Below are 15,703 nucleotides of genomic sequence, written 5' to 3'. Positions count from 1 at the left end.
CCAGGGATCTCTTGGTATCCCGAGGATCTCTCGGTATCCTCAATATATGATAGGGATCTCTTGGTATCCTCAATATACGTGCTAGGGATCTCCCGGTATCCCGAGAATCTCTTGGTATCCTCAATATACGTGCTTGGGATCTCTCGGTATCCCAAGGATCTCTTGGTATCCTCAATATCCGTTCTAGGAATCTCTCGGTATCCCTCACCTCAGCTCAAATCATAAATACGTGCAGGGGATCTCCCGGGATGCCGTCCCGCAGTCCCAAAGTAAAACACGCAACAACAACACAAGGAATACTCATTTGAGCTCAATTCCGTACTAAGTAAACAGGTAATTCCAACCTAACATGCTTCACGTAATACAATTAAGGCAGGTTAAGCAAGTGAGCAATTAAGTCAATTAAACATGCTTTTCTAGGCTAACAAGAGGCTTAAATTGCAAGTAGTATAAGACACGAAAAAAGAACATAATTAAAATTACTTAAAGAAAACTGGATTTTCAATAATTAGCACAAGTACACACTCGTCACCTCACGTACTAGGCATTTCAATTATTAGATATACCAAATCCTAAGGGGAAGGTGCCCCACACAAGGTTTGACAAGCCATTTACCTCGAACCAGCTCAAAATCAACCCGACACCACATCTTTGCCATAAGTACTCGACTACAAATGACTCAAATCTATTCAATTCAATTGCATAATGTAAATAACACTCCAAGTAACTGATTCTACAATTAAATTCTAAGCTAATACACGAAATTAGATAAAATAACCAAAATTCCCCTCGGGCCCATGTCTCGAAATCAGGTAAAATTTACATTTTCAGAATCCTCAAACTCTCAAGAGTTCAGTTATACCAAAAGTACCAAAATCGGACCTCAATTGGTCCCTCAAATCACCACTCAAAGGCCTCTAATTAGTCAAGCCCTAACCCACAAATTACCACTGATTTTCCTTAATTCTTCATGCTTAAATTGATAAAAATTATTCCAATAACGAGTTTAGGGACCAAGGACCTGACCCCAATGGACTCCTCTGAAAATCCCTCTTGAAAAGTGCTCCCCAAGCTTCTTCCCGTTTGAAAAATGGCTAAAATTCGCGAAGACAAGTTTTTATATGTTATGCCCAGTTAAACCGCATCTGCAGCCCTGGGACCGTACCTGCACTTCCGCTTCTGCGGAGCCAAGGTCGCATCTACGACTTCTCATTAATCCCCTTTTTCCGCTTCTGCGATAGACCTTCCACATATGCGATCTTGCAAGTGTGATACCCTTCTTGCACCTGCGGCTCCTGATGGACCTCCCCAATTCTGCTTCTGCGATTTCTCTGCCGCTTCTGCGGCTCCGTACCTGCGGGACCCAACCACAGCTGCGATTATGACAGATATCAGCAGCTTCAGCTACTTCGAACCACTTTCAATTGACAACCATCCGAAATCATCCTGTGGCCTCCGGGACCTCAACCAAAGCCACCAACAAGTCTAATACCACTGCCAAACTTATACCAATCCTTAAAACACCTAAAATAACATCGAAACAACAAATTAACCGCGGATTCAAGCCTAAGAACTCCAAAACTCTAAAATACGCTTTCGATCAAAAAGTCTATCAAACCTTGTCCGAATGACCTGAAATTTTGCACACACGTCACATTCAACCCTACGGAGCTACTCCAACTTCTGGAATTCCATTCCGCCCCTAGGATCAAAATCTCACTATCGAACCTAAAACTTGAAATTTTTTGACTTGCGGTATTTCAAGCCTAAATTAGCTACGGACCTCCAAAACACAATCCGATCACGCACCTAAGCACGAAATCACCCAACGGAACTAACGGAACCATCGGAATTCCATTCGGAGGCCGTCTTCACACTGTTCCAACTACGGTCAAATTTCCAACACTTAAGCTATCATTTAGGGACTAAGTGTCTCAAAACTTTCCGAAACTCAAAATCGAACATCCCGGCAAATCAAAATAGCATAAATAAATAAGGGAAAAGTAGTTAATAGGGGATCGGGGCATTAATTCTTAAGACGATCGAATGGTTCATCACATCCTCCTACACTTAAACATTCGTTCGTCCTCGAACGAGCATAGATACATACCTGAAGTAGTGAAAAGATGAGGGTAACGATTGCGCATATCCTGATCGGTCTCTCAGGTCGCCTCCCCGACCGGCTGACCTCGCTATTGAACCTTCCCTGATGCAATGTTCTTTGACCTCAACTTTCTAACCTGCCTGTCCAATATTGCCACTGGCTCCTCAACATAGGATAGATCCTTGTCCAACTGGACTGAATAGAAATCCAACACGTGTTACGGATCACCATTATACCTCCAGAGCATCGAAACATGAAATACCGGATGAACTCCTGCCGAGCTGGGTGGTAAGGCAAGCTCATAAGCAACCTCCCCAACACGCCTCAATATCTCAAAAGGGCCAATAAACCTCAGACTCAATTTTTCTTTCTTCCCAAACCTCATAATGCCCTTCATAGGCGAAACCCGAAGTAGAACCCGCTCTCCAACCATATAGAAAATATCACGAACATTCCGGTCCGCGTAGCTCTTCTGTCTGGACTGGGCTATACGGAGTCTATCCTGAATCACCTTAACCTTCTCCAAAGCATCCTAAACTAAGTTTGTGCCCAATAATCTAGCCTCACCCGACTCTAACAAACCCACCGGGGAACTACACCGCCTGCCATATAAGGCCTCATACGGTGCCATCTGAATGCTGGACTGATAGCTGTTGTTGTAGGCAAACTCCGCCAATGGCAAGAACTGATCCCAAGACCCTCCAAACTCAATCACACACGCACGGAGCATATCCTCAAGAATCTGAATAGTGCGCTCGGACTATCCGTCCATCTTAGGGTAAAATGTTGTGCTCAACTCTACCCGAGTACCCAACTCATGTTGAACGACCCTCCAGAATCGTGATGTGAATTGAGTACCTCTATCTGAAATGATGGAAACTGGAATACCATGCAGACGAACAATATCCCGGATATAGATCTCCGCCAACCGCTCTGAAGAATATGTAGTACACACAGGAATAAAGTGAGCGGACTTGGTCAGCCGATCCACAATCACCCAAATAGCATCGAACTTTCTCAAAGTTCGTGGGAGCCTAACTACAAAGTCCATGATGATCCGCTCCCACTTCCACTCCGGGATCTCTATCTGATGAAGCAACCCACCCGGTCTCTGGTGCTCATACTTCACCTGCTAATAGTTGAGACACCGAGCCACAAATCTAACTATATCTTTCTTCATCCGCCTCTACTAGTAGTGCTGCCTCAAATCCTGATACATCTTCACAGCACCCGGATGAATGGAATACCGCGAACTATGGGCCTCCTCTAGAATCAACTCCCAAAGCCCATCAACATTGGGTACACAAATCCGACCATACATCCTCAATACACCGTCATCACCAATAGTCACATCTATGGAATCACCGTGCTGAACCTTGTCCTTGAGGACAAGCAAATGAGGGTCATCATACTGATGCTCCCTAATACGATTAAATAAGGAAGACCGAGAAACCACGCAAGCTAGAACACGACTGGGATCCGAAAGATCCAATCTCATAAACTGGATGGCTAAGGCCTGAACATCCATTGCCATAGGCCTCTTCGATACTAGTAAATAAGCCAAACTCCTCAAACTCTCTGCCCAACGACTCAAGGAATCGGCCACCACATTGGCCTTGCACGGGTGATACAAAATAGTGATATCATAGTCCTTCAACAACTCTAACCACCTCCTCTGGCGCAAATTTAGATCCTTTTGCTTGAACAGGTGCTGCAAGATCCAATGATCAATATAAATCTCATAAGGAACACCATACAAATAATGACGCCAGATCTTCAAGGTGTGAACAATGGTAGCTAACTCAATGTCATGGACCAGATAATTCTTCTCATGAACCTTCAACTGTCTGGATGCGTAGGCAATCACCCTACCGTCCTACATCAAAACCGCTGCGAGGCCAATCCTCGAGGCATTATAATAGACCGTATAAGACCCCAAACCTATAGGCAGTATCAAAATTGGGGCTGAATCAAAGCTATCTTGAGCTTATGAAAGCTCACATCATACTCCTCCGTCTACTGGAATGGAGCACCCTTCTGGGTCAACCTGGTCATAGGGGCTGCAATTGATGAAAACCCCTGCATAAAACGACGATAGTAACCCGCCAAGCTAAGGAAACTGTGGATCTCTGTAGCTGAGGATGGTCTGGGCCAACTCTGCACGACCTCTATTTTCTTCGAATCCACCTGAATACCCTCAATCGATACTACGTGGCCTAAGAATGCCACGTAATCCAACCAAAAATCATATTTTGAGAACTTAGCATATAACTACTTCTCTCTCAGAGTCTGAAGCACAGTCCTCAGGTGCTGATCATGATCTTCCCGACTTCGGGAATACACCAGAATATCATCAATAAAGACAATGACGAACGGGTCAAGATACTGCCGGAACACACTATGCATCAAATGCATAAAGGCTGCTGGGGCATTGATCAGCCCAAATGACATGACCACGAACTAGTAATGACCATACCGAGTCCTGAAAGCAGTCTTCGGGATATATGGCTCTCGAATCTTCAATTGATGGTAACCTGAGCGCAAATAAATCTTAGAAAACACTCGTGCACCTTGAAGCTGGTCAAACAGATCATCAATATAAGGCAAAGGATAACAGTTCTTCACTGTAACCTTGTTCAACTGGCGATAATCAATACACATACGCATAGAACCATCCTTTTCTTCACAAACAAGACAGGAGCACCCCAAGGTGGTATACTGGGTCGAATAAAACCCTTATCAAGCAATTTCTGTAACCGATCCTTCAACTCAGGAGGAGCCAGATGATACGGAGGAATAGAAATGGGATGAGTGCCCAGGAACAGATCAATGCCAAAATCAATATCTCTATCGGGCGGCATGCCTGGAAGGTCCGCTGGAAACACATCGGGAAAATCGCGTACTACGGAAACTGAATCAACTGAAGGGGTATCAATACTGACATCTCTCACATAGGCTAAATACGCGTCACACCCCTTCTCAACCATACACTGAGCTTTAAGAAAAGAAATAACTCTGCTGGGAGTGTGATCTAAAGTACCCTTCCACTCAATATGCGGTACACCTGGCATAGCCAATGTCACAGTTTTGGCGAGACAATCAAGAATAGCATAATGGGGCAACAACCAGTCCATGCCTAAGATAATATATAAATCTACCATGTTGAGCAACAATAAATCAACTCTGGTCTCAAAACCACTAAGAGCAACCAAACACGATCGATAAATACGGTCCACAATAAGAGAATCTCCCACAGGAGCAGAAACATAAACAGGGAAACTCAAAGAATCCCGAGGTACACCCAAATGCAGAGCAAAATAAGAAGACACATAAGAGTAAGTGGAGCCTGGATCGAATAGAACCGATGCATCTCTGTGACAAATCAATATAATACCTGTGATGACAGAATAAGATGCAACAACCTCGGTACGGGCAGGAAGGGCATAGTATCTGGCCTGGTCTCCCCCTTTAGGGCGACCTCTACCTCCCCGACCTCCATCCCTAGCTGGCTGAGTAGGTGGGGTAGCAACTGGAGCTGTAACCATAGCCTGAGAACTCTACGGGTCACGCTGTGGCTGAGAAGTCTGTAGAGGTGCACCCCTCCCAAGTCTAGGGCAATCCCTCCCCATATGGCGTGTGTCACCACACTCAAAACAAGCTTTGGGAGGACATGGTGGCTGTGACTGACTCGGGCCAGGTCTGCTGGACTAACCTCTGAAAGCACTCCGCGCAAGAGGCGCGCTAGATACGGGAGGTGCATAATAAGGCTCCTAAGGTCTAGGAGGAGCTGGAATACCACTGGCTGCTGGAAGAGCTGAATGAACAGGGTGACTTATATAACCTCTACCATGATGACCTGCTGTTGGGGAACGGGCACCAGAGAAATGGCTCGACTCTCGAGACCTCTTGGTCTCCCTCTCCTCTCTCTCCCTAGCATGCATACCCTCAACCCTCCTAGCAATGCTCAACACCTGCTGATAAGAAATGTCCATCTCCAACTCACGAGTCATGCTAGACCTGATGCTGGGAATAAGCCCCTCAATGAACTGGCAAACCCTCTCGCGAACAGTAGAAACCAAAGCTGGGGCATGTCTAGCCAAACTAGTGTAACAAATAGCATACTCTGAGACAGTCATAGCACCCTGGCGCAAGTGCTCAAACTCTATGCGCCATGTGTCCCTGAGGCTCTGAGGAACATACTCTCTCAGGAACAAATCTGAAAACTGAGTCCAAGTCAGTGAAGAAGCCTCATCCGTACTGTCTAACTCATAGGTACGCCACCACTCATAGGCAGCTCCTCGAAGCTGAAAAATAGTGAAGGAAACCCCGCTCGATCCTGATATACCCATGGTACAGAGAATGCGGTAACACTCATCTAGAAATCCCAGAGCATCACCCGATGCTAGACCACTGAATACAGGAGGCTTGTACTTCTTGAACCTCTCAAGCCTCAACTGCTCATCCTCGAAAGCCGCTGCCCTGTCCTCGGGGCTGATCTTGGACTGCAGGTTGTACAGGAATAATCTTAGGGACCTGCTCGACATGCACTTGCTGCTCTAGAGTGCGAGCGGATGGAGTCTGTGCTCCTCCCCCAGCCTGAGATGTAGCTGCAACAAGGGGAAGCAACCCTGCCTGAGCCAAAATGGTATACATGCTTATGAACTGTGCCAGAGTCTCCTGAAGTGCTGGAGTAGTAGTAGCAGTAGGCGTATCAGGTGCCTGGACTCCGGCTGGAACTGCTGGCGGTAGCTCGGCGATAGCTCGCACAGGTGATCTGGCTGTACCACGTGTGCGTCCTCGGTCTCTACCCCGGCCTCGGCCTCTAACGACTGCAGTAGGGGGCGCATGTGCCTGATCATCTCGGGTAGCGCGTGTCCTCACCATCTGTGAGAGAATAGAAGATAGAAGTTTAGCATTGTGATGTAAAATTATCGCACGACAAGGAAATCAAATGAAGTGGAATTTTCCTAACAGTTACATAGCCTCTCGTAGATAAGTACAAACGTCTCCGTACCAATCAGCGAGACTCTAATAAACCGGCTTGTGATTCATGACTCTTATAAACCTAGAGCTCTAATACCAACTTGTCACGACCACGGTTCATCCTCCGTGAACCATCGTGACGGCACCTAGTCTCTACGACTAGTTAAGCCTAAATTGTGGAAGATAAATCAATTTGCGGAATAAAAAGAATTTAAAACAGAAATAGAGTGATATAACAACGTTTAAAAGTGCTGCTCGGCATACACAATATAAATTCTCGAAACTAATACATTTTCCCTAAATTCGGAAACTCATGAATCACAAGCTAAAGATACTACACAGTGCTCTAACACCAGAAGTCTAAAACAAAGTAAATACAGAAGGGCTGTAACTACAAGAGAGAATGGAGAGAGAGACTCCTTGGTCTGCGTACACGGAAAATAAACTTCGAAGTCTCCGAAGGGTCGCCTCACCTCGCCTCAAGGATGGTAAGTCTGAGTCGAAGTACCTGGATTTGCACATGAAAAATATGCGCAGAAAGGGGCATGAGTACACCACCGCGGTACTCATGAAGTGCCAAGCCTAACCTCGGTCGGGTAGTGACGAGGAAGGTCAGGGCCCTACTAAGATAAAATAAAAATATAATGTATGACAGTATAAGATAGGCAGTACAGTTGAAAGCTAACAATAAGAATTTAATACAGGAAAACAAGAAATTCAATAACTGGAACAGAAGCAAAACAATCACAAGGAAATAATCGGGGATCTCTCAGTATCCCGAGGATCTCTTAGTACCCTCAATATATGCCAGGGATCCCTTGGTATTCGGAGGAACTCTCGGTATGCTCAATATATGCTAGGGATCTCTTGGTATCCCGAGGATCTCTTAGTATCCTGAATATACGTGCTAGGGATCTCTCGGTATCCCTAGGATCTCTTGGTATCCTCAATATACATGCTAGGGATCTCTCGGTATCCCAAGGATCTCTTGGTATACTCAATATCCGTGCTAGGGATATCTCGGTATCCCGCACCTTATATCAAATCATAAATACGTGCAGGGGATCTCTCGGGATGCCATCCCATAGTCCCAAAGTAAAACACGCAGCAACAACACAAGGAATACTCATTTAAGCTCAATTCCGTACCAAGTAAACACGTAATTCTAACCTAACATGCTTCACGTAATAAAATTAAGGTAGGTTAAGCAAGTAAGCAATTAAGTCAATTAAACATGCTTTTCTAGGCTAACAATAGGCTTAAATTGCAAGTAGTATAAGACAGGAAAAAGGAACACAATTAAAATTGCTTAAGGAAAACCGGATTTTCAATAATTAGCTCAAGTACACACTCGTCACCTCACGTACAAGGCATTTCAATTATAGATATACCAAATCCTAAGGGGAAGGTCCCCCACATAAGGTTAGGCAAGCCACTTACCTCGAACCAGCTCAAAATCAACCCGACACCACGTTTTTGCCATGAGTACTCGACTCCAAATGACCCAAATCTATTCAATTCAATTGCATAATGTAAATAACACTTCAAGTAACTAATTCTACAATTAAATTCTAAGCTAATACGCGAAATTAGGTATAATAACCAAAACGCCCCTCGGGCCCACATCTCGGAATCAGGTAAAATTTACATTTCCAGAATTCTCACACTTTCACGAGTTCAGTCATACCAAAAGTACCAAAATTGGACCTCAATTGGTCCCTAAAATTACCACTCAAAGGCCTCTAATTAGTTTAGCCCTAACCCACAAATTACCACTGATTTTTCTTAATTTTTCATGCTTAAATTGATAAAAATCATTCCAATAACGAGTTTAATGAACTCCTCTGAAAATCCCTCTTGAAAAGTGCTCCCCAAGCTTATTCCCGTTTGAAAAGAGGTGAAAAATGGCTAAAATTCACGAAGGCAAGTTTTTATATGTTCTGCCTTGTTAAACCGCATCTGCGGTCCCGCTTCTACTGAGCCAAGGTCGCATTTGCGACTTCTCATTAATCCTCTTTTTCCGCTTCTACGATAGACCTTCCGCACCTGCGGTCTCGCAGGTGTGATACCCTTCTCACACCTGCGTCTCCTGCTGGACCTCCCCAATTCCGCTTCTATGGCTCCGCACATACGGGACCTAATCGCAGGTGCGGTTATGACAGATATCAGCAGCTTCAGCTGCTTCGAACCACTTCCAATTCTTCCGACAACCATCCAAAATTATCTTGAGGCCTCCGGGACCTCAACCAAAGGCACCAACAAGTCTAACACCACTGTCCAAACTTATACCAATCCTTAAAACACCTAAAACAACATCAAAACAGCGAATTAACCGCGAATTCAAGCCTAAGAACTCCAAAACTCTAAAAATACGCTTTCGATAAAAAAACCTATCAAACCTCGCCCGAATGACCTGAAATTTTGCACACGTCATATTCAACCCTACGGAGCTACTCTAACTTCCGGAATTCTATTCCGACCCTCGGATCAAAATCTAACTATCGAACCGGAAACTTGAAAAAATTGACTTTCGACATTTCAAGCCTAAATTAGCTACGGACTTCCAAAACACAATCCGATCACGCCCCTAAGCCCGAAATCACCCAACGGAGCTAACAGAACCATTAGAATTCCATTCCGAGGCCGTCTTCCCACTATTCCGACTACAGTCAAATTTCCAACACTTAAGCTCTCATTTAGGGACTAAGTGTCCCAAAACTCTCCGAAACTCAAAATCGAACATCCCGACAAATCAAAATAGCAGAAATAAATACGAGGAAAGCAGTTAATAGGGGATCAGAACGTTAATTTTTAAGATGACCGGCCAGGTCATCACATTGTGAAAAGTCTTTTTCTTCTTTTTATATTGAATTGCTCTTTGTTGGGCTTGTAAAGGGCTAGTAAAAGGGAGTTGCCTTGCGCACATGAGAAATTGGTCTTGAAGGCAAAACGGGTCAATATGCCCCCCCCCCCAAATAGATTTGGTTTTGCTAAAATTATTTCTTCATTTTTCGAGCTTACCAGATTCGTTCAATAAGTTGTTCTTGGTCAATATTATATACTATTTTTCTTACGGTCTTTATAATTTTTTTTATGTCGCAATCAACCTTATTCACTTTCCGCAAAAAATAATGAGAAAATCTCACTTTATACCTATTAAGAGCAAACTATTTAACCTTTAATACCCAGGCTTAAACTATTTACTGTTCCTACCCATGCGACCCAGATTATTTACGCGACCCACCCATTAGCAGTGGATTCCCATACCCGGCCCAAGCTATTTCACCTAGTAGCTCATGCAATTAGCGAGTTCCCATACCCACCATCATTTAATGCCTAATTTATTTTGTCTTCGTCCTTTATTGCTACAGACAATTTCAAAACCTCCATAACCAAACCATGAGAACCCATATTTCACCTAGCATTTACTAATTCGACTTTTGAATTTTTTTCTTCAGATTTCGTTTTATCTCTTCGTCTAATAGTAATTTCGGGGCAAAATTTTTGTATGTGAAAGTACATTTTAGTGAAAGTAGATTTTCAAAATCATAGAATTTTTGTGGATCAATGTCTGTGGGTTGTTGTTTTCACTATAGGTCGGAAGCATTATGCGCGCAGATGGTGGCGCCATGGACAACATCATTCTATAACCCAAGTAGTTGATGAATTCGTTGCCTCAGTCATGTCCGGTCCTAGTTTTTCATCATTTTTCGATTCTCTGTCTGTGTTTAGTCCTAACCCTAGCAGTAATCGTGTTGAAAATACAACTAAAAATGTAGAATTAGAGCGTGGAAAAGGCAACAATATTGATGCTTCGCCAATCGATAAAACTCCTAACCAGTCATTATTCGAAACAAATTCTGAATCAGTCATAGCAGGTGCTGCAGTGAATGATAAGGGAAAAGTTAAAGTCATTGAGGATTTCGAGTTTGGTGGAAGCCGACGTGAATCCGTGCCTACAATAGAGACTCAACCAGTCGATGTTGATTGTAGCAATGGTTCTCAAGTAAAGAAGAAAAAAATTGGTTTCGCAACCAAGAAGGTACTTTTCATAAAATTAGAATCTATGCGTTGGAATATATAGTACATTGTTATTTATTGATTTCCTGGTATGCTTTTGTATTATATTATAGTTATAGTAAGTTGTGTTATTTTTAAGTGAATTCTATTTCTGAAATTATTTATATGACCATGTTTTGCATTGTTGCGATTCCCTTGTGCCTATGGACATAGTGAATGTGTGTTATGTAATAGTTTTTATAGTTATAGGCAGTTGTTGGAACAACCCTGTACAACTATATATCATGTTAGTATAGCTATATACTATATTGTTATATTGGTATCATATGCTTTTGGATCCATTTTTTGATGTATTGGCTGCATTTAATTGGTACACTATTTGTTTTTCCTTTAATAATAGTAGTGTCGTACAATATCTTGAAAATACTTTATAGCTGCATACCTTTTGGATTTTTCTCTTTATGCCTGTCTATTATGTAATAGTAGTATAATCATTTATAGTTGCTGGAAATTAGCCAGTAAAACTGTAAACCTTGTTGGTATAGTTATATGCCATGTTGGTATCATATGATAGTTGTTACATTTTTGGTTGTTTTAGTTATATTTTTGAGTGAATTCTATTTATGAAATTATTTATATGAACATATTTTGCAGTGGTGAGATTTTCTTGTGCCTACGGACATAGATTATAAACGAAAGGTAGATTGGGATACCAACTGCAATGTCATTCGTTTGTTGAAAGAGAATTAACAAAGACACAACTTCGGATGTTTAAGAAAACAAATTTTTTGGATCTGCCACCAGTTATTGTGCAGATTCGGGTTATGCACCATTTACTTATAAAGAAGTACATCATGAGGTGAAAAATGAGATGCGATTTGTAGTGAGTGATTCTAGGTTGAGCTTTGGTTTGGGTGAATTTGCACTCATTAATGGGCTGAAATATAAGGGTGATACAAGTATAGAGAGCATACGAGAGAATATGTTGATTTCAAATATTTTGGGACCGCATCTGTGATAATGACCCAACTAGTAGATTGTTTTACGAAGAAGAAATGGGAGACATATGATGATGTGTTGAAGATAGCAGTTCTTCATTTTGTGAACAACTTCTTACTTTCTCTGCTCAAAATAAAGGTTATTTTACGGTCATACATTGACTTGGTTGAGTGCGGTGATTTTAATAATTATCCCTGGAGTATAAACAGGTATATGTTATAAAACAATAAAAGAACAAGAGCAATATTGCAGAGAAAGAGAGAGGGAATTCTTATCGAATTTTGGGATGAATTACAATGGAATAGAACCCTCTATTTATAGGGAAAGAGTGACTTAGCCACCAAGTAATAATCCCTAGAATCTCTCTAAATATAGACATTCACCATAAATAGAATTCTATTTATAACACTCCCCCTTGAATAGCTATTCAACAGATAATGTGCTTCGTTAAAACCTTAACTAAATAAAACCCAGTGGAAAAAAATTATAGAGAAGGAAAAAGAGTGCACATATCTAACAATACACCTTTTGGTTGCCTCATTAAAAACCTTGCAAGAAAAACCCAGTGGGACAAAACCTTGTAAGGAAAAAAGAGTGCAACGCGCATTAACTCCCCCTGATGAGAGCATCAATTCACATCCTTAAATATAGACATTCACCATAAATAGAATTCTATTTATAACAGTATAAGTTATTTCAGTACTATTTTTTAATTTTGGGATAAGATATCCCGGGATTAGTAACCAAACAAGGGATAAGCCGAAATTACTTTTTATCACAGGATTATTTTTGCTTAGTCATTCTACCAAACGACGCTTAAGAAATTCCAAATATTTTCCACCGTACCCAAAAAAAAAAAAAAAAAGAGTAGAGGAAGTTACAATATTAATTTAGAAGATGAAGACAAGTTGATATCATGATGTGGAGATTTAATTGAACTTGAAAACTGGGACAGAAAATTAATCCTGAAGCATAAAAAATAATGGGAATAACCGATTGAAAGCGTAATGAAACTACCCAGAAAGTACTAATACAGAAGAGAGTCAAGTCAATAGCCATCTAACACTAGTTATTTTATTTTGTCATTTTGGGAAAATTTTATTTTGTGTCTCATACAACTGACACTAGTTGTATGAGGTAACTTTTTTGTCTCACCATTTTGTGGACCCAAAAGTGTAAGAATGGGGTCCACAAATTTGTGAGACAAAAAAGAGCCTCATACAATTAGTGTCAGTTGTATAAGACACAAAATAAAACTTTTCAGTCATTTTGTGTGGAATTCAAATGCATTAGGTAGAGTACAAAGACCAAGAACCTTTCAACTTCCTTATAGATTCCACTAGTGATGATGTGATGCCTTGTTGACTAGTTCACACAAGAGATTTTTCCTGAAATTTGAGGTCTATGATTAAGGGCGGATGAATCCATTCATCCACCACACCTCTTACTAGTGGTGACTCCTACATTACTACTCCCTCCGTTTCAAGGAAATAGAATTTGTGTGGCTGTAAAATTTTTAAGTTTGTGGTCTGAAATCTGTCATATTATTTGAGCGGCTATAATTGCTTCTTATTAAGAAAATATTGAAAGGTTACTAATAAAGAAACAGTGTCAATCTTTTTAAAATTACGGGAGTAATTACTAGCTAGTAGTCATTATTTTTGCAAGAGTCTTGGCAAGAACAGATGCATCACTTAAGGGGACTCAAGAGGAAACTAATATCATCCTCTGCCTCTGCAGAAAAGCTGAAAAAAGAGCAGTATTTAAAGAATGGAGGTGCACTGCTAGAGGAGTTTATTGCTTTATGCGACGGAAAATGCCAAATTCCCCTCAGTTACTTCAGTGCCACAGAAATCGAGAGGGCAATAAAACACCTTGAAAATACCATGGAGATCTTCAACAGTCATATAGTTATGGCCTCACTGGATAACCGTCGTGTTTTAATGAGGTTCGTCCCACCAGAACATTTTGAAAATCTCAATAATATATGCCGAGATATAGCAGTTACTTCTCAGATGAGTCATCTCAAGAATGTGCTAAAACTTGTTGGTTGCTGCCTAGAGCTTCCGGAACCAGTTCTTGTGTATGAATATGTTGATGCTATATCTCTTGAAAATTTACTTTTCAAGAAGTGTAATGCTAAAAAATCAGTTTCTTGGGAACGCAGATTGCGTATTGCCAATGAGGTTTCTTCAACAATTGTTTATCTCCATAGTGAATTTACTACGCCAATCATCCATAGAGATATAAAGCCATCGAATGTGATTATAGATCAGAATAACAGTGTTGCCAAAATAATGAACTTCTCATACTCCATATCATTGCCTCCGGGAGAATTGGAAGTAGAAGATGTTGTTTGTGGAACATATTGGTTTGTAGATCCTGAATATATGGTCTCGGGAGTTGTTACTCAAAAGACTGACGTCTACAGCTTCGGAGTTCTTCTCTTCCAGCTATTAACCAGAAAGAAAGTGAGTATGATTGATGGCAAGATGAAAGATTACGAACAATTACCCAACTGTGTCGAATATAATATTGAAGAGTGTAATGTAATGGATATAGTGGATCCTACCATTTTGGCCGAAGAGCGTGGAATTGATATTCAACAACTATTGGATGACTACTTAGATCTTGTTAAGAGATGTACGCTCTCGAAGGGTGAAGATAGACCATACATGATTGATGTTGCAAAGGAATTACGTCGAATTGAGAAGTGTTTTCGTGTCCTCACTCAAGGTCTGCATTAGATGTGTGTGTTTTACACGATGGCAAAATTACTGTAAAATTCAAACTCTTGGTTGTTACGAACAGTCACCAGGGAACATTACGAGTTTGCAGGAACAAACTCTTTACTCATGGCTCATACAAACTCATTATTGATGGCTGTTGTTTGATGTAAAATCTTAATAAAGGAGTTACCCTGCATATGAAGCACAGTTTGAACTAGCTTGCACTTGTGAAATGTCCATGGCTCCTGTTGTTTCTAACTTTCTGGTTGTTTTCTTTTCGTTACTGTTGTGCTTATGCTTCACTTAGTCGAGGGTCTATTTGAAACAAACTATCTATCTCCACGAGGTAGGGATAAGGTCTGCGTACACGTTATCCTCTTTTGAAGATTATTCTTTGTTCCATACATTTCAAGAGAATGGCTTATTTCCTTCTTGATTATTAACAAGCGCCCTATGGAATTCATAGTTGATACGAGGAGTGTTAGAGATTGTTTGGTACGAGGTATAAGAAGGAATAATGCTGGTATAAAAATTTAATACCACCTGAATACTTTGTTTGGTTAGCAAACCTAATAGTATAAGTTATCCCGGGATTAAAATTAGTAACGGGATAACTTATACCTTTTAGAGGGTTGGGTAAATATTAGTGCCGGTATAACTTATACCTTCTTCTTAGAAATTATACAATTGTCATTTTTAATATAACATACCAAACAATGGATAAAAAATAATACTAGGATAACTAATCCCAGCATAACTTATCCCGGCATAAGCCGTATTCAAACCAAACGACCCCTTAGAGAGTTCCTTGCACTTTAATTGACTTGTAAACGTGCATAAAGAACCAAGGAAGATCTTTAAATTTCGT

The 15,703-nt window shown here is 41.2% G+C and overlaps 1 protein-coding gene across 1 annotated transcript; it reads left to right on the top strand.

Annotated features, from left to right (window-relative positions):
* The first annotated feature begins 13,539 nt into the window (after nucleotides 1-13,539).
* Nucleotides 13,540-15,119, top strand: LOC107763206 (non-functional pseudokinase ZED1-like). The gene has a single exon (XM_016581675.2). The coding sequence runs from the start codon at nucleotides 13,792-13,794 to the stop codon at nucleotides 14,851-14,853; it is 1,062 nt and encodes a 353-aa protein (XP_016437161.1). The 5' UTR covers nucleotides 13,540-13,791; the 3' UTR covers nucleotides 14,854-15,119.
* The last annotated feature ends 584 nt before the right edge of the window (nucleotides 15,120-15,703 follow it).

Source organism: Nicotiana tabacum, chromosome 1, assembly GCF_000715075.1.
Source record: "Nicotiana tabacum cultivar K326 chromosome 1, ASM71507v2, whole genome shotgun sequence".
Taxonomy (NCBI): domain Eukaryota; kingdom Viridiplantae; phylum Streptophyta; class Magnoliopsida; order Solanales; family Solanaceae; genus Nicotiana; species Nicotiana tabacum.
The sequence above is the reverse complement of the archived record's forward strand: the minus strand, read 5'-3'. Positions and strand labels throughout refer to the sequence as shown.